Consider the following 27,047-nt stretch of genomic DNA (forward strand, 5'->3'; position numbering starts at 1 on the left):
ATGATCTGGAGAAAACATTGTAGGCTTGGCTGTAGGAAGTTGTCTCAAGTTGAGACAACTGGAAAAAAAAAAAAAAGCTGTAGCTCCACTCACTACGTTACATCAGTGGAGGAGCCTGTCCATACTATTGAGGCAGATGCATTAAATAATGACTCTGGATAAACAACATCCAAACTCAGTGGCAAAAAACCCCAGACAGTGCTGAACTGAAACCTTGTAAACAGAACAGCATAACAGACACTGTTTTTCACACCAACAGAAATTTAGGTGCATCTGTGGAAGCTGATGTTAAAACAAAGGAATGAGGAGAAACTGGTGGTCTCAAGGAGGGGCAGGACTGCTGCTGGGCATCCCTGCACACTGTTCCTGCAGCTCCTCCAGGCCTTCGGGTGCCATAGGCTTTGGCTGAAGGGTAACCCAACCAGCAGGCCTCCTTCTTGGAGGCAGGCTGGGCAGCATTGGAGGTGACAAAAAAATGTGAAACAAAACTCTGTGTACGTTGTGGGTGGAAAGAGATACCACAGCCCCAAAAGAGCCAGGTGTTTGTTGTGCTGAAGAAAACATTCTTTTTCCCCCCTGCTGAAAAACTTTAATACCAGCATGAACCTGGCTGGTGTAAATAACCACCCAGCACAGAGACGGGTGGGCTTTGAAGAGCTGTGCTGGTGACGCCAGGAGATGAGGACAGTGAAAGGCAAATTTTCAAGGCATCTTAAACCTACTGAAAATGCTCTCCAAGAGAACAAGTGTGTCCAGGGACAAATCCTGATGCATGACAATTCACGGAGGGTCAGACCTGATTTGCCTCTCCAGCACACCTCCTCGGGGCTCCCACAAGGGACCTTACCTGGGGTTTTGAAAAACAGACAGAGGGTCCCAGGAAGGGGGTGCTGGGAAGGGACCTGTCTTCATGCATCAGCTCAGCAGAGGCATCCTGTGAATCTGCACACCAGAGACATTTCCTCTTTGCTTTATCTCTTCCTCTCACTCCTTCCCTCCCAGACAATTACCCCCAGCAGCAGAAGAGCTGATATCCCCGCTCCTTACAGGAAGGGAAAAGCACATCCATATCAGGAACAGCCCAGCCACTCCACAGAGCCTCGCAAGCTGGAGGACAGTCAGCCGCGCCAGCAAAGACTTAATGATAATGGTATGGCTTGTGCAAGGCGCCTGCTGACCGTATATGGCTTCACGCAGCTGCAGTCTGTCAGACCCTGTGCACCCTGGCACGGGGAGCTGGCGAGGCAGGGCTCCCCCCACCCCACCAGGGACCCTGCTCCCTGCCCAGCACCCACACGCCAGCCCCAGGGGCTGTTATGAGGTGTGATGTCCCAGGTGCATCCTCACTGCCATCCAACCAGACCGTGGGCTTGGATCCACGTCCAGCCTCAAAAGCATTTTAAAGCATTGCCTTTTCCAGGTCTGTGGTGCTAAACCAGGGCCAGCAGCCAGCAGTGTCCCCAGGGCATTGAACGGCTGTTTCCTTGGAAAAGTATGGACTAGCTTTGCAAAAATCCAGCTGATAGTTCAGCAGCAGTTTGCAGGCTGACCCCAGGAGTGTTGCAATCATTGGGCCTAGCAGCATGCCATCATGTCCTGAAATCTAGGAACACATGACTGTGAAGCATGTCCCCTTTCCCTTCTTCAAATGAGGCCAGGGAAACTGATCCCTAGGGCTCTGCCACACCAAGTCCTCCAGGAGTGGGGGAACCCCTCCATCTACCTGTGTGGAGCTGGCATCCCTACAGAGAGCCATGCAGATGGCAAGGGGTGCCCTGCCATGGTGTCTGTATGCCACATGGGACGAGCGTTCCCCATCCCAAGTCCCAGCCCACAGCACTGCATTGCACAGTGAGCAATAAACTTTTAGTCCAATTGTAGACCAAACTGGGGTGCAGGGGAAAAAAGTGTACTTGGGACAGAATTTTTGCTTTTTCTCCTCCCGGAGATTGAGAAAAGAATGAGTTTGCTCCATTTTTCTGCTGTTAACTCTTTTGTGCAACCTTTCCTTCCCTTCCCTTCAATCAAGTCCACTTAAAAATGGAAAATGCTCCTTCCGTAGGAAATATGGAAATGAGCCGAAATGAATTCCCCTGGGAAAAACCAGGATTGAATCTGCCAGCACAGTCATAATGAAAGGGTGCTTTGGAAAGCAGGGAAGGACCAAATGCCAAGTTTCCAGCTCCATCTTCTGCGCCTGGGACTACTTTGTCCTCTCACACAGTCCTGGGAGATGCCGCAATTAACGAGCACCGAAATTTCCCTGGTTGCAACCAGATGAAGCACATCAGCATCCTGCCAGCTGGCTGCGTCATCTTTCCCCCACTCCTCAGGACATGAGCACCCAAGTGGTCGTCCAAGTTTGGGATGGTGAAGGCATTTGCTAGGATAGGTTTCTGTGTGCTCTGGTTAACACATGCTGCACGTCCCCAGGCTGGCTGTAGGATCCTGGCCCCACAAAGTGCATGACCCATCTTGCCCATGGCTCAGCTGTATCTCCACTGACTGCCCCATCCTCCATGCTCAGACCTGCACAAAGGGAGCAGCCATGGTCCAAGCCGAGCACTGTGCCAACCACAAACCCTGCTGGAGAATGTAGCTGATGGTGTTTCTGCACATGACCATTTAGCTTCCCACAGCAGATCTCTGCAGGAGGAGGCAGCAGAGAAAGCCCCTCTGAGCAGGACACCATCACCTCTCCCAGCACAGCAGCACCTGCTCCCCCAGCACAGGCGGGTGGTGCCTTGCGAGCGTCCTGCCATGGGCATAGAGCAGGCTCAGCAGTACCAGAGGAGCGTCTCACACTCATCCCCCCACCTGCAAAGAGACCCAGTGTAAGAGCTGACCCATGCCATGCGGCATCTTCCAAATCCCTTAACAGCCCTATTCCAAGTGGCACCTTGGCACCTTTTATTTGTGTGGCGCTTGTATCGACCCTGCAAGAAGCAGGACAACCAGGACGTGGCGCTTATCCTCCGCTTGAATCACTGGCTCATCTGACCTGGTATGAACTTCCCTGTCGTGAGGTTTGCCAGCTGGGCTTTGCTCCTACCAGTTTGAGCTGGCTTGGGGGGGACCTTTCCCTCCCTTCCAGCACCGTTTAGGGGCATGCTCTTCCCTTCCCCATCAAAGCCTTCCGAAGCCAGTGCACATGGGATGCAAATTCCCCCCACCCCACGCCCCCGCCACCTTCTGCAGACCCCTTGTGTGCTGGTGTAGCCAGGACATGGCACAGCTCCATGAGCAAAGCCACAGCCCCACACCCAGGCCGGTGCAGGGTGGGTTAATATTTTTCCCGTTACCTCACGCTGGCCTCTGGTCCTATGGAAAATACAAACCATCTGGTAATAATATTTCTCTAATAGCTGTCTGGTTCTGTGGGAAAGCTTGGCTCAGCTTCTTAGGAAAGAAGAACGAGTCGAGTGAGAGGGGAGGCTGTCGATGTGTCGTGGGAGCTGAAGGAGAGGAAACAAACCTCCTTTTTCTGCCCCCCCCACCCCCCCACCCCAGCTCCCGCAGGGGTTCTTTCCTCTTGGGGGTGCCGTGGGATGCCGGGATGTCACATGTTCGGGGTACTGGGAAGGGCCTCCCTGGACGCTCCTGGGGACGAGAGCCTCAACATAGAGGCTTCAAGGTGAACAAAGCAAAACTCACTTTCAAGGTTCTTTTTCCTTTCCTGTAGGGAAAACATACACTTTTCAGCAACACCTGCAGTGTCCTCCTGTTCTTGGAGTAAACAAAACCATGAAAGGGTGGTCTGGTTTTCTGACAAATCTAGAGAAGAAACAATGGGAGGGATTGATGCTTGAGAGTCGTTGCCTGCTAGCTCCTGGCCAAGCCCTTGGTGGGCAACTGTGCTTGCCCCAGCCAGCCCGCGCGGTGTCAGCAGCACCCCAGGACACGCCACCTTTACTCCTGTGGACACTGCTGTCAGGGCAGGGGACAGAGCACCCACCTCTCCCACACAGCCCCTCATGGGGCACGTCCATCAGGCACAGCATGAAAACTGGGTGGAAAAACACGCGCTAAGCCCTCTGGCAGTTGGGTGGAGAATATTTTCCATTTCTCTGCAATAAAACGTGTCGCTTGGGCAATTCCAAGGGAGCAGAGTGTGCTTGCTGGGCTGGGCAGGGCACATCTTCACAGGGAAGGGAGGCACTGGGTGCTTGAGGAACGGCCAAGCAGCCGCCAGACCCAGCCCTGGCTCCAGCTGGGGGGACTAGAAGCGCTGACTCCTGCCCATCCCCACATCATGGGATAGCACAGTGCACCCCTGCCCTGTGGTTTGCAGAAGCCAAGCCAGCCTGCATCACCGAACTGCAAAGAGATGAGCTACCCAGGCAGAAAACCTGGTTTTCCCCTGCAGTGGATTACAGCACCACTTCTAAGGCCCCTTCTCCACATCCGTGCAGATGCTTGGCAGCTCATTGGTGTACAACAGCACCCAGGACTGGTCCCAGCAAGCCCCGGGTGGAAGCGGTGGCACAAGGTTGGCAGCGCTCCCTGTCCCCTGCTGAAACCACACAGCAAAACCCCTGATGCCCACACGGTGCCGTGCTTCTCCTTTCCTCCCTCACCCATTTTCCACCAGCTTGTCTTGTCTTTCAAGCTGCAGTGGTGCTCATCTCTTCTCCCACGGAGCCAAAAGGCCACCCTTAATTGCTTTTCATTTCATTTCTGCCTGCTCTCGAGTGCCCTCCACTCCCCTAAACATACTTTCATTTTCCTTCCATGCTGGCAGCAAGCCCCAAAGTCCTAGGAAGCACAGAGGTCTATCTTTCTTGTTGGATACCCTCCAGATAATGTACCTCAGCTGGCTTCATGGCACGGCGCAGTGCAGGGCCAGCCCAACCCTTTTCCACGCTTTTTGGAGGGATGATCCACCCCTACCCAGCAGCTTGCATGTGTCTGGCAGACTCTCCAAGGTCCCAGTTAGCCCATGCCCAGACTGTTTCTGCTCCCAGTTTTTTCAATATGCACTGTTTATACTCATTATTTTTGTCACTTCAGCAGCCATCACAGCTTCTGGGGTGGCTGTGCCCTTTGAGAGCAGTCCTAGCAAACAAGGCTTGCAGCTGAGCTCTCTTTACACCAGAGCCAGACCCAGCCTCCAGCCTTTTCCTAGAAGTATAAAACAAGTCAGCTACTCTTCCTGGCAAGGACACCTTCCCTGCCAAGCATCCTCCTCAGATCTTTTGCAAACAATGAAAAGCAAATGTAAAATATCCATCCATTTTGCTGTCCTCAAGCCTATTTCCCCTTCTCTGTGCTTAGCCATGGATGAAACTGCATCAACAATGCTGAGTTGGAGGAGAAGCAGGGAGGACAGCTGTCCCTCAGGGGCACCACTGGGGAGGAGCAGCAGAACTCTTTGACTGGGGGACGGTCCTGTGGACAGGCACCCCACCAGGGATGTCTCTGGCACAACCCCCCTGCAAAGGGAGAGGAGCAGCCACGTTTTAAAAGATACCAGGCCACAAAGCAGGCCAGAGGGCTGGAGCACAGCACACAAGGAGAGGCTGAGCTGCTCCATCCTGGAGCAGAAGCAGAACTTGGAGAATGTTACAGAGAAGATGGCAGACCAGAGGCCCTCAGCACAAGCTGCAGCAAGGGAAATCCCATCAGGTCATAAAGATAAGCATCTCTTCTTCACTGCTTTATTTTTTAGAGGAACAGCCAAAGGTAAACAGACTGTTTCAAATCTCCAAACATCCTCTCAGGAGGAAGCCACCGAGCCCTGCAACCAGCCGCCTTGCAGCGGCAGGCTGGATGCAATGAAAAGGAGCATGGGGCATCTACATCCCTTGATGCCTTCACAGGGACACAGATGCTTTGTGTTTCAGCTGATGCATCCTGCAGAGGAAAAGCCAGTGCATGCAGGTGAAGGACCTGTGCAGTTAACTCCACATCCCACCTCTCCAGCCTGGGCAGGGATTCAAGCCCTTTGGGTGGGCAGCCACAGGTATTTGTACTCACAGCTCCATCAGCTCCTTCCCTGGGGCTGTTTTGAGCCCAGGCTGTCTCTATCTCTTGCAGCGTCTCCAATCACCATGCAAGGGTGTACGGCCACGCAAGGTGCTCATGGATGGCCCGTGGCTTGCAGGGAGGTGGGAAAGAAGACCTGAGGCAGGCTGGCCCATGTTTCCCAGAGCACTGTTCTCAGTTGGTGATAGCTTTGGGAGGGTCTCCACAGTGCCACTACTCTAAGGAATGGGACAGGAGCAGGGATGGAGGTTTTTCTCTAAGCCAAAGCATATGACCAGCTGCTGGGTCAGAAGAAACCCAGAAAACCTGTGTTTTTAGTGAGAAGTGTGTGCCAGGCCTGGAGCTGCATGTTGTGGGTGGCTTTGTGGCTTCCCTGAGCCAGGCACCAAGCCAGGCTGGCTGCTGGCCTGGGGCACTGACAGGCCACAGGAGCCAGCACAAGTAGCAGTGTGCATCTTAGGACCCCGGCAAGCATTGCCTTTGCTGTGTCGCCTCCTCCAAAATAAAGAGATTTGTGAAGGAAAGCAGGAGCAAAATGATTTTTTCTAGGCAAATTCCCATTTCAGGCAAGATGCTTTTAAGGGTGGCACCAGCACTTTAAAAGCACGCTCTTAAGGATGGCACCATCTGAGTTTTTACTGAGTAAACTCCCTGGCTTTCTGCAAGCTGGCAAGGGCAGCTTTTCCTGCTGGGGATGCTCTGGGATACACATTCTGGGATGGGTTGGGATGAGCATCTTTTTTGCCCATGGGCGTATAATGCTGACTACAAGCTGAGCGAGACCTCCCCAGATGGTGCCACAGGGTGACACCTTTACACAGGGCCAGCGTGCTCAGCCGTGGGGCTGGGCCTGCCAGGGATGGCACAGACGAGAGGAGGATGACTTCCCGCTTGGAGGCTCTTGGAGCAAGCACCAGTGCCCATACAGATTTGGGGCTGGTGCTCCCTCCGGAGCAGCAGTGAAAAGCAGCCTCTGGCAGAAACGCTTGAACTCGGCCAGCTGCAGAAACCCAGAGGGGCTGCCTGCCTGCCCACAGCCCCTTTGCAGGGCCAAACTGCAGCAGGGGTGATGTGCACTGTGAAAAATAAAACTCCAAATGGAGAAAAAGGTCGAAATAGGATTTTTTGCCTTTGGTTCCACACAGGGCAGAGGTCCGGTCAGGCAGTACTGTCTTCTCCTGGCTGCCTGGCTGCATTTCAGCCCTGGGGCTGGACCAGCTGGGGATGGAGAGCTTCATTGGGGTAATAGGCAGAACATGGGGCTTAACTGGCAGCTCCGTTTCTGGTCATCATGGGGTGATACGCCCTGCGCAGGGACAGCTTTACCCAAGGGAGTGGGCACGGGTGGGCACGGAGAGGCACTGCCGGGGATGGTTGTGTGGCAGGGGGACGCATCACTGGCATCACTTCTCAAGTGAGAAATGAAGCATCCTGGAGAAAACACATGCTCTGATGCAGCCCAAAATAGCACTGGGTCTGCTCCAGGGTCCAGGGCTGGCACATGGAGGCCTGGGGGGGGGCTAGCTTGAGAGCTGCCATTATGTGGGGCTGGATGGGCAGCCTGTACCCCGTCCTAATTGCTGGCAGCCCCTGCTGTGGGCTGCTCCCATCCGGGGGCCCGGCAGTGACTCACGCTTGCTATAAACATGTCTCCCGACGGATAATGAATCCCGTCTGTCACCGCCTTCGGGGAAAGCTCTGGATTTTCTTCGCAGTGCTCCCCATATCCCATTCCCCCTCCCCTCCTGGCAGCCCTGCTCCCGCGTGGGATTGTTTCCTGATGCAGAGCAGAGCCAGGGCTCTGAGGCCCTTTTTCCAGCTGGTTGTGGTTTGCTTCATGGGCTGCGTGGGCTGAGTTTCTCCATTAACCCTTCCGGGGTGACAGAGGCTTCTGCACTGCTGGGCTGCCCCACAGCATCCCACCACCCTCCCTGTGGATGCCGCGCTGCCCAAAGCCACAGCTGTGCCAGCTGAGCAGCATGTGCACCCACTGGGGACCCCGTTTGTGCTCTCACCCCAACCTCCTCCTGCTTACCACGGAGGGTATCTCAAGCAACAAAAGCTTTATTGCAATTACACAAATAAGCCACAAAATACATTGCAAAGCGGCAGGGGAGTGAGGGGTGATAAAGAAGCGCAGAGAGGGGCAATGGGGAAATACTTGCTTGCAGAAGCAGGTACTGCTGCACGCTGGCTACAAGCTGCTGTCCCCCTGCAAGCTGCTGCTCAAGCGCCCCGGTCCCACTGCTGCCCCATACCACAGCTGAGGGAGGAGGTTCTGTGCAGCCATGGGCAGGGGGCTTCAGGCAGCTGGCCCAAAGGATGCCACGGAGGAGAAGGAGAAGCTCACAGGAAGCTGGCAACGTCTTTGGGGGGAACTCAAGCGTCAGCCACTGGCACCACGTCTGCTGCGATGCTCCGGTCAAGCGGTGAAGGTGTTCCTCCCATGGGGATCAGGGTCTGGAGAGCTAGGGGTCAATCAAGGGAGATGGTCAGGTCTCAGCCAAGGCTCCAACACCAGTGCTTCCCCCACCCAGCCCCAACCATGCCTTGGGCTACGCGGACATGTGGCCCCGCACAACGCCTGGAGCAACTCTCCAGCATGATGCTGAAATCATTTGCACCCTGAAGGCCAAGCCTGGGCAAGCTGTGTCCAGGCTGAGCTCTGCTACACCAACACAAACATCCCTTTGCCACTGGAGCTCACACATCCTACACGAGCACCCTGTGCTGCCAGGTGAGCCGAGGTGGTTGCCCGGCGGTGCTGCAGGTTTGCCTTGTAGGTTCCCACTGGGTGCTCAGAGGAGCTCCAGAGGAGCCATCTGAACGTATCGAGACCACAGACTTTGTGCAGGAAAAATGTCTCGACCCCCCCAGGCTGTCCCTGGGCTGAGCATTGCCCCAGCCAGCCAGCCGGTCTCTCTCTGCCGGCCTCTCTCTGTCCTGCAATCGTGGCTGCCAGGATGGTGACTGAGGAGAGCTGGTGCTGCTGGCCCCCATCAGCCCAGGCAGCAAGGTTTGGGGGTGATGGGCAAGGGTGAGTGCATCAAGGGGCTGGGGTTGATGGGGAGGAGCCAGCAGCTGGGACAGGAGCACTGGGGAAGGGTGCACACCCCTGTCCTACTTCTGGCTGTGAACAGCATAAGGCCTGTGAGTAGGTTTTGTGCTTGGTGTTGCACTACGGGGAAAAAAGCATACCCTGCACATGTTCTGGCTGACAAGGAGCCAGGGTCACGCAGCCCCAGGCTGCCCCAGCACAGTGGGGACAAGCATCACAGGGTCAATCTTGCATCCCAGGTACACGACCGCATGCATGTGAGCAAATGCTTTTTTCAGTTCAAAAAACCCCCTCTGAGCATTGCTGCATTTAATGATGTGCTACACCATCCTGTGCACCCTGAAATCATTGCGTCTCAGCCTGAAATATTTGGAGGGGAAATCTACTAGAGGCAAGAAAAGAAATACTACTATGCAACTGAAAATTTGTTTTAAACACAGAGATGGCGGTTTGTCTGGGGTGTCAGGTTTGCATCTTCAACTGGCTTTTTATAAGGCAGTGAGAAGCAGCACACTGTTCCTCTGCAGCACTCCTATAAGAGATTTGGGAGCACACAACAACGTCCCTTAGGAAAACCACAGCACCGGCTGCAGCAGTAACCTCCAGTTACATCATTGCAATGTCTGAGTGGGAGCTCTTCCCTGAAGGACCCCACCAAAAAAACCCCCACAATAGTAAATAAGAGCTTTTGGGTGAGTGCGTCACGAATCTGCATTGTTCTCCTTTGCACTGGGAAATCCTGTTGGATTTCCATTGCAGTTTGACCCCATGCCATGCATGGAACCCTGAATTCAGGAGTAATGCTGCTCCATCCCTCCAGACCACTGTCCCTGAGCTCCTTGTGCTTGGCCACGCTGCCAGCTGGCTGGTAGCCCACCACCACTGTGCCACTGTGCCCGCGCTTCCCTGAAGCATCCCACACCCCAGAGTCTCCTCTGGAGTATCAAAACCCAGAGAGGCTCCAGAGCCAGGCGTTGCTCATTCCCTTTTTGGTCCAGATGCAAATGCTCTTAGACACAGCCTTTCCTCCAGGAATAAATAATACCACTAAGATGCTGCCCACAGGGAACCAGAATACAGTGCTTCAGAAGTGCTTCAATTACTCGAGTCCTCATGCACATCCTGGCTTTCCCTTTCGGGATCAAAGCAGTTCCTTCTAGAAACAGCATGCATGTTTTAAATCAGCAACAGGCCACAGTTCAGCATGGGGCTTAGAAACGAAGCCTCCTCCTTCCACTCCATTTTTATCTCGCTCATCTCCTAGCTGGTTTTGTGCAGAGCCATGTGCAGAGCCGGCGCGAGCACCATTTCTGAGAAAAGACATCCCTGCAGTTAAACTGCCTAAACAGGGATGTGGGAATCCAGAGTCAGTGGTTTTGCACTTGGCTAGATTTAGTCGATGCTTTCTGAGCGCTGATCTGGTGTCTCTTGCTCCCCTTTGCAGGACAACTCTGCTGAGGTGTGCGGTAGGGGGGCTGCACATCTGGAGTCGAAAGAGTTGCACATCTGGTACATTCAGTACTTCCTACAAGTCACTGCCACGTTACCCTTTGGATGGAGGCCTGGGGCTCAATGCATAGCAGAGTGGATTAAGATCCGCAGCTGCATTTTTTTTTTTGAAGGGAAAGCAAAAATAACCCTCTCAGCAGAGCCCCAGCTCCCTGTGATATCCAACATGGGAGCAGGGGAATTGCACCGAGACCGTGACCTTTCTGCAAGTCATTCCACCCCAAGCTCTGCACTCACACCAGCTGCAGACGCTCCTGCCTGCGCACGCCGACCTCCCTGGGGGACAGAGAGGACTGGAGACCCTGGGAACCTCTCCAGCAAAACCTTGTCTTTCTGTTGTGAAATGCCAGGCCAGTGAGACGGAATGAGCTTGAGCCAGCATAAGGTGGGGGCTTATGTCACCAATCTCACCCCTTGGTGCAACTGGTATAACCGGAGGGTGCGGGGACATCCATGGCCAAGGGATCTGATAGCCATGAGCACTTGCCCAGGTGGGCTAGGGTGTCTCCATGAAGGTCCCAGCACTGATGGGACCGTTCCTGCAGTGGGACACAGTGCCAGCTGCCTCCTAGGTGGATGTGACCGCTGGTCACTGGTGATGGGGACACAAATACCCACTCCCTTCTCACGTCCAGCAGCATGGCATGTCTTCTGCAAACGGAGCAGAGGCTGGGAGCACCCGAAATCCAAATGCTGCCCACGCCCCGGCTGGAGCAGGCTGCGAGCAAAAAGCTGGTCAAGGGGGACACCTAGTGACAAGCCTGAGGGGGCTCAGGGCCGAGGACTGGGGTACCTCTTCGGGACTGGTGGCTAGAGCCAGGCAAGGTTCGGGGCGATGGGCTGCTGGGCTCTCATCTTCTGCAAACGGCATGAGAAAGGTGTCAGAAAGGGTTTGCGCTAAGCAAAAGGAGAAAATGAAATTAAGAATTCATCCCTCCCACAGCACAGAGCGATCCCCCAGAAACCCTACCTCTGCCAGCACTGGAGCGGTGAAATTACCCTTGCTAATGGACAATAAGCTTGAAATTAGCATAATTAAAAGTGACTAGCACGAATACATTAAAAAACCCGAATTACAACTAAAACAGAGTATTAAATTTAAAGACTCTCCCTGAAGAAAGTCACTTTCCCTTAGGGGAAACATTCTATTTTTTTTTCAACCCCATTACATACTAGACTTGCAAATACAGACTAGGAAAAAAAGGCACATAACAATACCCCAAACACTTAATTTTGGGAGCATGACCTGGGAAGGATATGAGGGGGAGTGGAAACCTTCAGCTGAAGCCCAAGGGGTAAAGCTCAGACCTCAGCCGGTCCCTCTCTGCTGGAAAGCCACACTGCTCCGAGGGCAGGGGGAAGCATTGGACCAATACTTTCCCGCCAAAGTAACAATTTCCCACAAAATAACGCATTCCCAAAGAGTCTGACTGAGTAATACTGAGTCATTTACTTCCAGAAATGTTGAATCATTCTGTCTGGATAAAATGCATTGCTTTGAGAGACAAAAGGAATGCATTAAAGCTATCCTGTTGATTAACTGAGACTTTCACCTTGTATTGAATATTCTCTCCAATATTACATACGTGCATATATTTTTTTCCCAGTGGCACGGCTATGGATGCACTACTGGAGCATTTTAAGTTCATATAAAATGCAAACCCAAGACACAGCACAAGTAAAAGCAAGACATTGAGGCTCCTTCCAAAGAAAACAGCAAATCTCCTTTTAAGCCATACCAAAGAAATCAAAGATGAGTTTGATACATTCCTTGCGATTTTGTTGTTATCCTTGTTGTCGTCAGCATGTTCCCAGGAGATATTGCAGTTGTTTAAACACCTCTTTCTCTGGGCCTTGATCAAGCCCAGATCATGATGGATAAGCTCCTTAGATTCCCACATAATACTGGAGTTTCATTATGGTCTGGTTTTGTTGTTTTTTTTAATTTGCAAAACAACCTGAGAAATGTGACCCCAAAAAGGAGCCACAAAGTCAAAGGTAATGTCAGAAGTAAGGATGCCTCGTCCATGCCAGTGCAATTGCATCCTTCACTACGTCCTCTCCTGCAGGATCCCACATGGTGCTTTCCACAGGCTCCCCTCTCTCCAGCCCTACAGCGAAGGGCTCAACTCCTTCCCACTCCCACTAAAATCTAAATGCACAGGGGGAAGAGGCAGCAGGTTGGGCTGTATCTCTTCCTCCACTAGGGAGGGGATTCCTGAGCAATGAGAGGTGAAAAAACATTTGCTTTTTAGGGGCCCAGCACAGATTTATCGTTTTTTGCATGCCAAGGTTGAGAAACCCCCAGTGTCACTTGCAGGAGGGCTGGCATTTCCCAGCTAGAGTTGCTCAAGTGTCTTTTTCTACTAGAAAGGGTCTCCAGATAGCTAAAACATAAAAGCACCCTTTATCAGAGCAAAAAGCAGAATTGTGATCGGTTTCGTACATCGAGATTCCTTTGCCTGCTCACGTCCCTTGGACATACCTCAAGCAACAGGATATCATTTGGATAAAGTGAGCTGAAATGCCACAGGGAAAAAGCAGAACCCAGTCTCATGGTCTGACCTCCAGGAGGACACATTTCAGCAACAGTCCTTAAGAAACACATCCCAAGCAGCGCTGCTTTTTATTTAGGCACTGGAAAACTTGTGAGAGCCTCCTGCTGCTCCACGCAGAGACAAGGCTGCAAGGATGCAGTGTTGCTGTAAGGTGGCCGCTACCACTGGGATGGTCCGTGGCCCTCCTGTGGCCCCATGCATGGAGTGCTCCCACGAGTCCAGGTCCTTGCTGCAGCATGTGGCTTGACAGGTAGCTTGGATACCCGCCTGATGTTAGAGCAATGCTCATATCTGACCTCCCCTCCTTCACCCTCAAATTCCTGCCGTGGCTTTACTGGCAGGCATGGTCTCGCTGGGTGACAGATGTATTGCAGCAGACTGGGATGGGGATGGTACCCAGAGGAGGATGTTAACTGCGGGTTCAGTGGCATGGAGATGGGTGGAGAGGTATTGCTGCAGTCTGCTCCTCCTCTCTAGCAGCCTCTAGCCTCTGAGCTCAGTTGCATCTGGCGGACCCAATCTGGCATTTGCTATTTTGGGCAGCGCAATCTCAGTGGAGGTGGGGAATAGCACGGGGAGCACAGCACACACACAGCAAAGAAATTCAGGGCAGCCGCGATCTGCAGAAACTGCAGGTCCCCGTGCAAAGCCATTTCCACATTCATTGCAATTAGCACACTATTAAGGTCCCCTGCCTTCCTCAGGGCAGAAGCCCCTGACAGATATATGAACCCCACGAACACATTGGCTTGTGAGGGATTTCTCAGTCTTGGTCAAAATGATGCTGCTGATGATTTATGACTGCACCCTGTGTGCCAGAGCTTTAAAGTGCTCCCGCATGCCAAGAGAGCAGCACAAGAAGAGGCAGGCTGCTCCTGCCATGCACCTTGGTTGCTTTCCATGTGCCTCCATCAACTGCAAGATCTCCTCATGCTCCAGCTCGTCCATAGGAGAGCTGAGCCATGGCTAGATGGGCTGGCTCCCTCTGTGCATCATCCCTCTCCCAGGGGGGCATCACCACAGGCCACTGGCTGCCATCGCTTTGCTTCGAGGGTGGTGGCAGTGGGATATGGAGCTTTTGCTGGCTGGCACGTGCCCTGGGCTCACCACCCAGGCCACTGGGGTGGCTTTGGTAGGCTGATGGGTGGTTATTTTCATGCTGGGTCTCACACACAGATATTTTGTTCTTTCAACAGGAAAAATACTTGTGCTAGACCAGAGTGAGGAAGAGGAGAGGACGAGGAGTGACAGTTGCCCACAACTGACTTATCACCTTGGCAGGTGGCTCTGTGCTTGCTCTGGCCAGTCAGCAACTTGGGGGAGACAATGTTTAGTGCCTGGGCTCCCTCCCTCCTGCAGCAACAGCAGGAATACAAGGAGAGGCTGCTGCCAGGGGAGGGCACTGCCTCCACCTGAGCCCCCATAGGACTGCCCAAAGCACCTGTGCTCCCCTCATCAGGAATAAGGGGACGTGCTTGAGCATGTTTGGCTACTGCACCGCTTGAAAGGCACAGCTGATCCAAACTGCCAGGAAGAGCAGAGCAAGGGGTTGGGAATGGGCAGCAAAGCATCTTAATGAAGGAGCTGGAAGCACCTTTAATGCAGAGGCTTGAAATGCTCCAGAGAGCTGACCACGCATAGGTTTTACAACACCTAGGCTGAGCGACTCGTTTATGCTCAGCAGCAGGGGATGGCAGCCACCTCCATCTTTCTGGAGCTTTGCCAGCAATGGACTCCTGGGCTGGGTGAATGGACCTCTAAGGGGTCGTGATGATGCTGCCTGATACACGCAGATAGCAGGCACGGGCTGTCTTGCTCAAGCAAACTCACTCCTTTTGCCTTCTCTGAGCCATGCTGTCATCCCTGCCAGCCACCCAGCAGCTGCACTAGCCTCTACGCTGGGGCTGGAGACCATAACCCCCTGCCCAAACCTGGCTCCACTGATGCAGTGGCATCACCCAGGGCCCCCACCACCGTGCTTTGCGAGTGCTGAGCAGTCAGCTCTGGCAACAGGAGGAGAAGCGGTCCAGCATCCCGGCAGGAGAAGGGAGGAGAAGGGAAGCACGAAGTCTTGGGGCTCACCTGGAAAAACAATATATTTCCCATGCGGTACAGTGCAAAAATGTATCACGTGGCTGCTTTAGCTGCTTGGGGACATAGTATATCATGATCCCCTCATTTGCAATACAGGAAAAACATGTACCATAAGGAAAGTAATAGATGGAAAATATATTTGTTTTCCCATTTGAGAGGTAGGAGAGAGAAGTAAAGCCTGGAAGCAGAAGACAGGGCTGGGCATAGAGGGTCTTGGGGAAGGGTGTGGGACGTAGACATGGCAGATCTGTCCAGACAAGGGGACAGTGAAAGATGTTTGTTGTCATACCATAACTTGTAAATTAATCTTAGGTAAAACCAAAACATTATGCAGGCCAAGTACCCTTCCTTTTAAAAAAAGAAAGCTTAGAATCATTCAGGAAGTGCATCGCTCACTGGGACCTTCTCTAACTAAAATAAAGATGATGACGATGATGCTGCTAATAATAATAATGATGATGATGATGATGATGACAATGAAGTTTTGTATACAACCCCCACCTTTCCTCCAAGCAGCCAAAAAGGTGCAGAAGGATGCAGAGGGAAGGATGGGGCTGGAGATGGTGGGGCGACCCAGGAGAAGAACAGTCAGAGCCCATTGGTAGCAGCGCTGCACAGACATTTATTGAACACAAACAACGACAAACACAGCTGGCTCACAGAGCTTCCTGAGCTATCGTCCAAAGGTTTTGCTCATGGGGATTGTTAAAAGAGTGCTTTCAAAGGCCCCTGGGGGTGTGAATCCCATACGGCTGAATTCTTCCCACTTCCAGTTGCTCATTAGTTAAAAAAGAGGACCATTTGTGTTTATGTGTGTATGTGTGATTCCCTTTGTTTAGCATGAAAAATGGCTTGTCTGGACCCTGCCATGTTGCAAAAGGAGAAGTCTGCAGGTGAACCCGTGCGTGCGCGTTAGCTTGGCTCACGCACGTTCTGCTTCCCAAATAACACGGAGTGAAAACTATGCCTTACCCTGAGGGCAGGGATGCAAGGTCGCAAAGGTGAGCCAGGACAAGCAAAGTGAAAAAAGAGGGAGCATCAAAGGAAGAAGGGTGAGAAAAGTAAGTACTCTGAAGCACACACAGCTCTGGGTGGTGTCACACATCCATAGGCTACAGCAAGTACCGCCAACGTCAACTCAAACATGTAAGTAGCTACACTAGACTGACACTAGAGACCCCGTCATCTTCTGAAGTCTCGCCAGTGGAAAAAAACCAACCCCCCTCCCCAACCCCCAAAAAGCAGATGAAGTAATAACACCATACGCTGAAAACAAGGACCATAACCAAAGAGTTTAGGAGCAGCCTCAGGAGCACAGTAAGGAGCTCATAAAGAAACGTTCCAGTGTGTGTATATGCGTGAGTATTTATATATATATATATATGTTAGTAAAGAAAAGAGTATCTGTGGAGGCAAAGGGAAGACGGTAAATGTACAGGCAGTACAGGCTGGGTGGAGTGCCGGTGGCTGGAGAGGGTTGGGTGGTGCGGAGTGGAGGATGGTGGGTGGAAATTAGAGTGCGCCCATTCCAGTGACCTCAGACGTCAGCCTAGAATAGACAGGGGCAGAGAGAGGGGTGGGGGGGAGACAAAAACAAGCTCTTAATAACCGGAGCAGAAAAGAAAAGGAAGACCCTGCATGGCAGCGTTCCTCCTCTTACTTACTCCCTGCTCAGACCGGGGGCAGAGCATCCCCGAGTGGCTTAAGCACATGGGGCTTGGGCATCCCCCTGGAGGGCCGGAGCACAGAGCTAGCTCAATGGCTGGCTGCCTTCCCCTCTCCTTGCTGCTGCTGGGTAATGCCCGTCCCTGGCACCGCATCGTGGCAGAGGTGCCACCCACCAGGTGTGCTGGCAGGAGACATCCCAGCACACGGCTTCACTTCTACGAGCATCCCTCCCACGGAGGACAGGGACAGCTCCCCTGGCTTCTTCGTTTTGGTCTGGTTTTCGAAACCACAGGAAAGGCTGAGCTATGCCCTATCCTGCCCGCTGCCAGGTCATCTCTGCCTCTGCCACAGCGCAGGCTGCAGCTCAACCAGCCCTTCCCAGTAACGAAGAGCTGCTCGTTTTTCTTTTCTTTCTCTTTCTTGTCTCAAGAGGTGGGGGGGGTTGGCAAGGAGCTGCAGGGAAAGCCGCTTGGCCATGCCCTCAGGTGCGGGGCTGGCCCTGTCCCTCTCCTGAGCGGCTGGAGAGGCGCCATGGGTGTGGGCAGAGGGGCAGTGGGGCAGGATGGGATGGTGGAGGTCTGTTGCAGGTTGGGGCTGAGGTGGGTTGGGTGCAAGGAGGAGAAAGCACATACAGACCTCACCGGTGCTCCCAGCCCACACGCCAACAAACGTCGGAGTCGCCAACAGTCCCCTGTCCTCAGGACCCTGCCGGCAGCCATTGGTGCAGCACCAACTCTGCCCGCCGCAGAGGGCACAGATGGGTGGATGGCCTCAGCTTGCACGGCTGTGCCGGGCGGGCACAAAGCCAGCAAGAGGCCCTGTCTCCCCTTAAGCTCCCCGTCCACGAGTCCATAGGCGCAGGCAAACAGATCTGTGTGAGTACCCCGGATATGGCTCACTGCTGGCACGGAGCTGGTCCCCAACCCCTCTCCAGCTACACCTCCCCTGTACGCTCCCCTTGCAGTCCCACGCCGGACCCCCGGTCCCCCGCAGCACAGGCAGCATCGCCCTCTGGCGAGAGGCGGCGTTGGGAGAGCTCGGCCCTTGCAAAGTCCTGCCGTGCCAAGCTTTTTAGCATGAAAAGGAAGCAATCAGGCCATTCCCATGTCTTGCATTTATTGGACCGATTATTTTCATTGGATGGAAGAAAGCCTTTGGGAGGCCTGGAAGCACATGGAAGAGGCTCTGAGGTGGCAGTAAGCGATGCTGGGATCCCAGCAAGCAGGTCCCGAGTGATGCCTTCCCACCACTGGCTCAGCTCCGTCCCTGTTCCCGTCCCCTGCCTCATCCACAGGGAAAGACATTTGCGATTTTGCCCACCCACAAGCAAAATCCTTGAGTGAGGATGGTGGGTGGGCAGGCAACCGGCGCAAGCCACGACCACTCCGCCGGCAGCGAAGCAGCTCCCAGTTTCTAGCCAAAGTGCCAGCTGCGGGGAAAGGTCCTGCTGGTGACGTCTGGTCCCTGCTCAGAGGTCTCAGCAAGCCACCATCTGTCCCAGACAGCCTCAGGAAGCCCCTCCTAGCCCGCAGTGCCGGGAGCGAGTGCTGCTCCCACCACGCTGGCAGGATGGGTTTGACCGTGGCAGGAGGCAGCGGAGGTCAGTGTGGGGGTCTCACCTGGCGTTGATGAGGTACTGAGCGAGGCTGATGTTTGCAGGGGTTCCTGTGATGGTAATTTGGCGCTCCGATGACCCTTCCGTGGCGCTGGCAATTTTGATCTGCGCTCCTGACATCTGCCGAATTTCATTGATTTTGGTCCCTTGGCGTCCGATTATGCAGCCTATTAGCTAGAAAAAAAGCATGGAGGGAATGTCTGAGAAGCGACAGCTCTGGCAGTCACTGGCGGGACATGAGCACAACTGCACAGCTCCAGCCAGAAGCCTTCCTCCCTCTGACCTGGAACATGAGTGACCTTAATGCTCATGAAAACAGGAGAGGGACAGCCCAGGGGTGAATCCCACCTGCACATGAGCACGGTCCTCCCAGGACACGTCCAGCAGCCTGCACTGCCCTGCCCTGCTCCTCAGGGGGCAAATTTCAATTATCCGCACACGATGCCCAGCATCTCAGAGGGCTTCAAGAAGGGCGAGGTGTTATACCAGGATCATTTTGGTAATAATAATTTTCATGGTCTAATAACTGGTCAATGTTCTACAAGGATGTGAATAAGTCATGTTTCAGACTGTGCTCTGCACTTATCCCCTTGCCAATCACAGCAAACATGAAGGTGGTTACACAGGATGCGTTACCAGAAGAAAACAAGCCCACCACCTTTCCCAGGGACAGTCCAACCCCAAGAGCCCCCTCATCAGCTGGTGCAGCCACACACCATTGATAGCGTCACATTGCTCACCCCATCCCACACTTCTAGCCTGCTGGGACACCCTCACTGCCTCTGTTACCCCCTTCAGCTCTTCTGGTGCAACGTAAGGGCTCGCTGGCATGCACATCATTGACAGGAGAGCACCATATGGCTGTGGCACCAGCAGAAGAGGAGAATCCTACTTAAAAACATGTCTTTCACACTCTTGTGAAAACATTAGAGCCAGCTGGAGGCTTGAATCTCCTCAATTGCCTACCCCTTGAATTTCCTCAGTGATCCTCAATGGCTTGAATTTCCTCAATGGTCTTCATCTTTGCTGTCGCTCATTTGTGCATTGAACTATGGTTCCCTCAAGCACCTCTGCAGCTTCATAACACACACCGAGACGTCCAGCTTTACCAACAGAGGCATGAGGTGTTTCTGCATGCCTTTCTTGGCCATCAGCATTTAAGCTCCTTTCCAAGGTTGCACCTGGTAATTTTATATATGGGACATTCATCTTGGCAGCTGGATTTCTGTCACTGCAGAAGTGGCGACAACTACGCTTCCAAATGTTCACTGGTGCTGTTGTCAGACCATGCAGTTTGTCCCATATGGACCTGAATATACACCTCACTGCAGCACCGGAAGGGTATCAACTATGTCAGGGGCTGCAGTGGGATGTTCAGCCCAACAGCTGCCTATCCTGGTCTTCATGGTGCAGAAATAACTCAGAGATGCTTCGGCAAATGAAAATCCCTTACAGCCAGGAAGCTGCTGGAGAGATCCAAGGAGAGAAAGCTATTCGGAGAGATGTGCAGCAACATCCAAGCATCTCTGCAGAGCATTCAAGTTTCTCCTGACAGTCAGAGGAGTGACAAGATGGCTACCATCATATGTCCTTGAAGTGCAGTGCAACCACAAGGTGACCTACACCACTAAAACACACCTGTAGACCCTTTGCTTTAAGCAATTCAAACCTGTCCTCCACTTCCAGGCAAGGTGGCAGTAAGTGTTTAAGAGCCTTCAAACAACAGGAAGCAGAGCTAAGGAGGCATTTTTCAGCAGGCAGAAAGATGCAGGTGACAACATTTAGTGTCGCGCAGGTCTGATGAGAGCTGGGTTTTTAGCGAGAGAATGCTCTGAGTGCGCCCAGGTCCCGTGGCAGATCCCTCAACATGTTAAAGGGGAGGAAAGGCTCCTTTGCAAGGGGTCACTTGAAATTCCTGAAGATCTTCTCATTGCTACCAGAGCCATGGCCACCCACACTTGACAGATGCGGCTGTTGCAACCTCAGGAGCACTTGCAGGGGTCCCTGCAGCCTCCCGGAGGGGGCTCCTTGCTGGACAGACAGAAGGAGACACACGCTCAGCCCTGCTGCTGTATCCCATGGGCTCCTCTGTAGAGCCCTCCCGTGGTGGGTGGTTGGCCCTGGGGTGAAGCATCTTCAAGGGTTTCAGCCGGCAGATGCTCAGAAGCTGTTTCACTGCTGTGTCTCTTGGGTGAAAGGAGGCCTGGGCATGCATCCTGGTGGAGCAGCGGTGCCCAGCAGCTGCAACCAGGCTTGCTGCCCTTCCCTTGCACTGCTGTGTGTTAGTGAACAGCAGGAAGAAGTGGCAACAGCTGCCAGACCTAGTCCAGAAACTCCTGATGAGGATGGGATGAAGGTGCTTCTAGGTGATAGCGACGGGGACAGAGACTGGAAGTCATGCGACCACTTGCCCTGATCATGATTTAAGCACAGCGCCAGTGCTTAAATCAACCCATGCAACCGGTGGGCCAGTCCAGAAGCAAGTGAGACCTTTGGATCCAGGTGCCGGCTGTGTTGGGCTCTCCATCCCTCCTCCTCCCACCTGAGCATCCCCTTGCACCGCTTGGTGCCCAGCATGACTCCAGCCTCCTCCCAGCAAATATCCCAGTCCAACATCCAATTTACCACAATGCCTCCATCTATAAGACCCAAAAGCTGCCCGCCACCCGTACTAAGATGAGACGCACCATCCTTCAGATGCTTGCGTGGCACTTTGTGGCATCAGAAACACTATTTACTTACCTCCTCTTCAACACTCCCCCCCTCACCCCACCCCTTCCAGTAGCTACACTTGAGCTGAAACATCATCTCAGATTTGCCGGTGCTAGGCTAAGGAAGTACAGTTTGATCAGGGCTGGCTCAGGAGCTCTCTCCCCTTCCCAGTGCTGTCAACTGGGCATGTTTCATGAGCACTGAGTTCACTTGGAAAGGGAAAGGAGCATTAAGGAGGATTGTACCTAGGAAAGCTACCAACGGGGTAAAGTGCTTTATGCTGCAGGCTGATCTCCAACAGACTGCACGTGGCATGAATGAACCTGGTGAAGGGGTATCTCTAAACATATTTAACAAAGTCATATGCCTGAAGCTTATATATATATTTATACACACACACACACACACATATATGTGTGTGCACACATGCCCACGCCAAAGAATCATTAGGATTTACTTACATCATTGGGAATGGTGAGTTCATGAGTACTGGCCGGGGGACTGGCATCCAAACCTGGGCATATGCAAGGGAAAATGGTTATAGCTTGCAGAGGCAGCGCGGTGGAGTTCCGCTGCTTTCCCGCAACAGTCAACACTGCAAAGGCTGCAACCTGCTCCGGGGACGGGAGGGGAAGGGGATCACACACTATGGTACAAGGAGGAGGAAGATGGTTGCTACCTGACTCTGCTGGAGCTTGGTGACAATTTCCCCTGCATCCCTCAAGCTGACCTCGCAGGTGCTGCCCCATGAGTGCCTCACTTTCCACCCTCCATCCTTCCACCGGGAATGGCTTCAGAGGAGGGTGCATTACAGTGCAACGTTTCAGCATCGCTGGGGAGCATCTGACAGAGGTGGGAAAAGCACCGTCCCTCCTTCACACAGCAGCAGCCAGCCTGCTGGCTGAGAAACCCAACCCTAGAGGCAGATGCCTGCCGGCGCCAGGGCTGTCCACGCACCCTCCAGCCCTCTCTGGGTACAGCAGCACAAAGCCACTTGGTTACGACAGCAGCTTGGTGCCCCACGACCGGTTTCGCTGGGGGATCCAGCAGTGCTAGCACAGAGCAGCCTGCAAAGTACTTTGTAAGTTAAAGCCCCACAGACTCGCAAGCTGAATTTAAGCCAGACTGCTGAAACATGCACGCTATCTGGGCCCAGGACTGATGGTCCCTTTTACTCCCAAGGGAAAGCACAGCAAACAGGATGGAGATTTAGAGCCTGCTCCCCTACGAAATTACATGGCAAGGACTGAAGGCAACAATATGCTTCTTCCCAGCCTCTCCTGCACCAGTGCGGGCACTCTCCTCCATGGTGGGAAAGGTTGGAGCCAGCAGGCTACCCTGTGTGTGCAGCTCCAGAGGTAAGAGGACACCATGCCATAATGCGCCTGGGCCAGGCTGAAGCCCGCCGCTCCCATGGGTTCCCATATTAAATCACCTCAATCCTGAAGCAGGGATGTCCTATTGCAAATCTGCAAGACATCTGTCTTGCAGATGTCTGCAGTCTGGAGACAGGAATTTGCAGTAATCACAAAAAAAACCCTTATCCATATGATATGAACTGCCGAGGAAGGCTTTTAAAAATAGTGTGTGCCAGAGTCCAAGACACTTGAGCAGAATAAGGGGGTGCAGAGAAAAGAAGTACAAGTACACCGTAAGCGCTGGGCCGCTACAACACAAGACTGCAGCAGCACCAAATTCCTAGTCACCCAATCCAGCAGGGCTTCCTCACACTGCATGCCAGTATGCCACTGCCTCAGCCACGCTGAACAACAAGTTTGGCTGGTCTGCATTTCCATCGAGACCCTCTGCACTGCGGAAGAGGAGCTCACATCCAACAGCCACCTAGGTTGTAAAACCCAGCAGGTCTGAACTGATGTCTGTCCGGATTCTGGCACTGTCACAGAATCACAGAATCACAGAATCTTCAGAGTTGGAAGGGACCTCTAGAGATCATCTAGTCCAACTCCCCTGCTAAAGCAGGATTGCCTAGAGCACGTTACTCAGGACTGCATCCAGGAGGGTCTTGAAAATCTCCAGAGAAGGGGACTCCACAACCTCCCTGGGCAGCCTGTTCCAGTGCGCTCTCACCCTCACCGTAAAGAAGTTTCTCCGTGTATTTGAACGGAACTTCCTATGTTCCAACTTGTGCCCATTGCCCCTCGTCCTGTCACTGGGAACCATTGAAAAGAGTCTGGCAGCATCCTCCTTCAACCCACCCTTTAGATACTTGTATGCCATAATAAGGTCTCCTCTCAGCCTTCTCTTCTCCAGGCTAAAGAGTCCCAGCTCTCTCAGCCTTTCCTCATAAGGGAGGTGCTCCAGTCCCATAATCATCTTCATTGCCCTTCACTGGACTCGCTCCAGCAGTTCCCTGTCCCTCTTGAACTGGGGAGCCCAAAACTGGACGCGGTATTCCAGTTGTGGCCTCACCAGTGCAGAGTAGAGGGGGAGAATGACCTCCTTCGACCTACTGGCCACACTCTTCCCTATGCATCCCAGGATTCCATTGGCCTTTTTGGCAACAAGGGCACATTGTTGGCTCATGGATAATTTACTGTCTACCAGGACCCCCAGATCCTTCTCCTCAGAACTACTTCCCAGCAGGTCCACCCCTAACCTATACTGGTGCTTAGCATTCTTCCTCCCCAGGTGCAGGACCTTGCACTTGCTTTTGTTGAACCTCATTAGGTTCTTCTCTGCCCAGCTCTCCAGCCTGTCCAGGTCACGCTGGATGGCAGCAAGATTTCTAAAATGCTAAAGTGAAGCTTTATGTTGCAATTCCATTTCAGCATCACCACTAGAAAGAAGAGTATCGGGTATCTCCAATGTGCTTTTGCATGATTCCTGTGCTTTCCCAAATGCAGCTTCCCAGCTGCACCATCCTTACAGAGACAGAACGCCTGGGTCCATCATGCAAGCATCTGCTTTCAGGAGGTCTCTCTTACCACATTTTTCACTTGGAAGTGCACAGAGGAGGGGAAATGCATCGGATGGGGATGCAAATCCTCCACTCAGCAGCCCTATGCCCTCCTTCACCTCTGATGGTTGTACTAATGCCAAAAGCCTGCACAAAACAGCTCCTGTCCAGGTTTTACACAGTGGGCAATGCTTAATGCTGACTGTACAGTACAGTGCACTGGAAGAGACATTTCAGCCGCCCTGGACCGTCTTTCATGATGAGCCTTCTAGAAGTCTAGGGACAGACGGACTGCACCTAACACAAAGAAATGTCCCCCAGGGCGCGGGTGTCCCTGCCTCTCTGCTGCTGAAAGCTGTGGCACTGCATCACCCCTCGCATCATGATGGCCATACAGGAATGGCCACATCCTTCTCCATTACCTGGAGATTGTTTATTTTAACATACAAGCTCGTCCCCCTTTGATATGCACATGCAGTGCCCATGTGTTCGGGGGCACGCGGAAAACAAGGCTGTGCAGGTTGGTATCATGAAATCTATTTTTGCTATAGTCTTGTGGGGCTACATTTCCTTTCATAGTGAGGCGATGTCCCCAGACTCCTTTGAGGCATGAATGTGATGTGCCTTGGTTGGCCGCAGAGCACACATGTGCCCAGAGGAGGTCTGGGCTCACAGGCAATGTGAGCCACCATGTCTCAGAATAACTCCTTTAAGCAGCAGTAGGTTATAAAATATAAGCACGTTTGGCACATGTGGATGAATGTGTAGGATATTTGACATCAAAATTTCTCCAAGATTACAGCCGTGCTTTGGCTCCTCAGGGTCCCATCCCACTAAAAATGCAGTTCACCCTGAATGGCTTAGAGATGGCTAAAATTGTGTCTTGTTTCTGTTCCCACAGGCATTTTTCTCCTGTTTCTGAGCAAAGTTTATGCAAAACTAAATGAAAGAATAAGGATGATGTCTTTTCATTGCACGGATGGCTGTTATTCACAAACATCAAAAAACTAGGCAATAAACTCCAGGCACTTTTCTTTTGACATGCTCTACGAAGGAGAATGGCAGGCACGGTGCTGCCTCGTCTCTCCCTGCCCACCAAGAAAACCTGCTGTCTTCTCCACAAATACCACAGTTTATCTAGGAGCACAACAATGGCACAGTCCTACTTAAGAAATATATTTCAACAGAAGCCTGCTTATTTCCCTGTAGCTTTGTATTTTACCTGATGATTGGCCCATCAGATTTTGAGCTTCTTCGGAGGAATGTAAGGGCAGCTTTTCTCCTGAAGAGCAAAGAAGAAACAGGTTTAATGCTTTTGCCTTCAAGGAGATAAGCAATGTCACTTCATCTAGGAAGCTCAAAATATGATGAACATACTGTCAGAAATGGCATTTCCAACCGGCACTTCGACCACCGAGCAAACAATGGTACTTTAAGTATTTCCATCCCCTGTGCTCTATCTGCTTCCCAGGTCACCGTGAAAACACCAGCCTTTGGGATGAGGCTGCTGAGCCACACCATGTCTGGCTGTCCTCCCATCAACACGGCTCCCTGCAGCCACAGCTCCTTCCCATCACTCTCCCCATGCTCCCAGGTAGCATCCTGCCCAGCTCAGCGCTGCTCCTTGCAGACACTGGGGCAGCATTCCCGGCTGGTGCCAAGGTGTTCCCCCAGGGAAAGTGGGGATGTCCCACCGGGGTCCGGATCAGCACGAGGCAGGGGATGCTGCCTCCTCTGGCAGGGAAGAATGGGACTGGTGCTCATCGCTTCTGGTGGGAAAGCCAGCAGAGCTGGGAGCAAGGTAAGAGTGGCTTCGCAGGAGCCGTCCAGGCGTGCATGGTTAACAGCTGAGAGCTCGCCTGTGAGGACCGTAACCCCCAAACAACTGTCCTGTCTCCCTGTTAGCCTTTCCCCATGGACATTGCAACTTCAGTTTTCCTTGCCCTGCTTGTTTCCACTAAATAGCATGAGTTTAGAAAGAGAGAGAAACTCTACAGGTAAGAAGAGAAGGATATCTAGAAAGGGCATGTGGGTACGTACCAGGGAAAGCGGGGGTGGTCTGTCCAAGGGGAGTAAAGGGGGTTTGCTGCATAGCCAACTGGTGGAGCTTGGTCAACTGCTGAGGGGTAGGAGGGACATTAGAGCTAAGAAGGTTATTTTCATAGAGTACAACAAGTCACACCAAAAATCAAGAACAAAATTATAACGGAAGGAAAAAAAGAAAGCAAACCAAAAAAAAAAACCAAACCAGGAAGCCATGGTGAGACATGGCAAAAACATTAGCACAAGGACTTGGCCTGGGTAAAATGCAATAAAGCCCAAATCTTTTGCAGAAGTGCTTGGTCAGGGTCTGAAGTACGATACCAGCAAGAAGCCCATTCTTAGTTTCTTCCCCTCGTCAAATGGTTCAGCTCCTTCACTGTGAGCGAGCGGCCGCCTCGGCACACGGTCGGCTGCTGCCGATGGCACTTCCAGATGCTGCCCTCCCCTCTGGGGCTTTGCAACCTGCAACCAGAAGCTGCTGCTCACTTTGTGGTAGCTTTAGAGCAGAGGAGTGATCTCAAAGGCACTGTCGGGCTGGTGGCCATCACATGCCAGCAGCCAGAAGACCCTCTTTGTGCTCCTAGATCTGCATCATGACCGCTTGCCCCTGCAGCAAATGCTCTTGTGCTGCGCTTCTGATGGGAAATGCCTCTGGGAGATGGACAAACTGCATCTCTTAGCATCAGCTCATTATGAGCACAAGCCCCTTAGCAGTATGGGGAAATATGGGCTTCAGCCATGACCAGTAGGTATTTCAGATCCTTCTATCCCTTCTTGTACCGGGTAGGTTTTCATGCCCCGTCAAGAAGCAGTTGCATAGAGAGGAGTTTGTTTGGAATACATTTTGTGCTCTGTTTTCCTGCTCCAAAGTAAAAAAAAAAAAAAAAC

General features: G+C 52.7%; 1 protein-coding gene across 15 annotated transcripts in view; it reads right to left on the bottom strand.

The window, feature by feature from the left end:
* Positions 1 to 8,103: 8,103 nt before the first annotated feature.
* PCBP3 (poly(rC) binding protein 3) overlaps positions 8,104 to 27,047 on the bottom strand; it is a 63,277-nt gene continuing 44,333 nt past the window's right edge. For 6 of the 15 annotated variants that reach the window (XM_074594175.1, XM_074594160.1, XM_074594173.1 and 3 more), the window contains 5 exons: positions 26,157 to 26,235; positions 25,339 to 25,398; positions 21,661 to 21,713; positions 18,492 to 18,661; positions 8,104 to 8,453 (listed from right to left, as the gene is read on the bottom strand). In XM_074594175.1, coding sequence (XP_074450276.1) covers positions 8,408 to 8,453; positions 18,492 to 18,661; positions 21,661 to 21,713; positions 25,339 to 25,398; positions 26,157 to 26,235 — 408 coding nt within the window. In that variant the 3' untranslated portion in view covers positions 8,104 to 8,407. Of the gene's footprint in view, positions 8,454 to 16,543; positions 16,754 to 18,491; positions 18,662 to 21,660; positions 21,714 to 25,338; positions 25,399 to 26,156; positions 26,236 to 27,047 lie in introns of those variants that run through there. The other 9 variants (XM_074594174.1, XM_074594172.1, XM_074594161.1 and 6 more) reach the window with 7 other exon arrangements.

The sequence above is a fragment of the Larus michahellis genome, chromosome 7, assembly GCF_964199755.1.
Source record: "Larus michahellis chromosome 7, bLarMic1.1, whole genome shotgun sequence".
Taxonomy (NCBI): Eukaryota; Metazoa; Chordata; class Aves; order Charadriiformes; family Laridae; genus Larus; species Larus michahellis.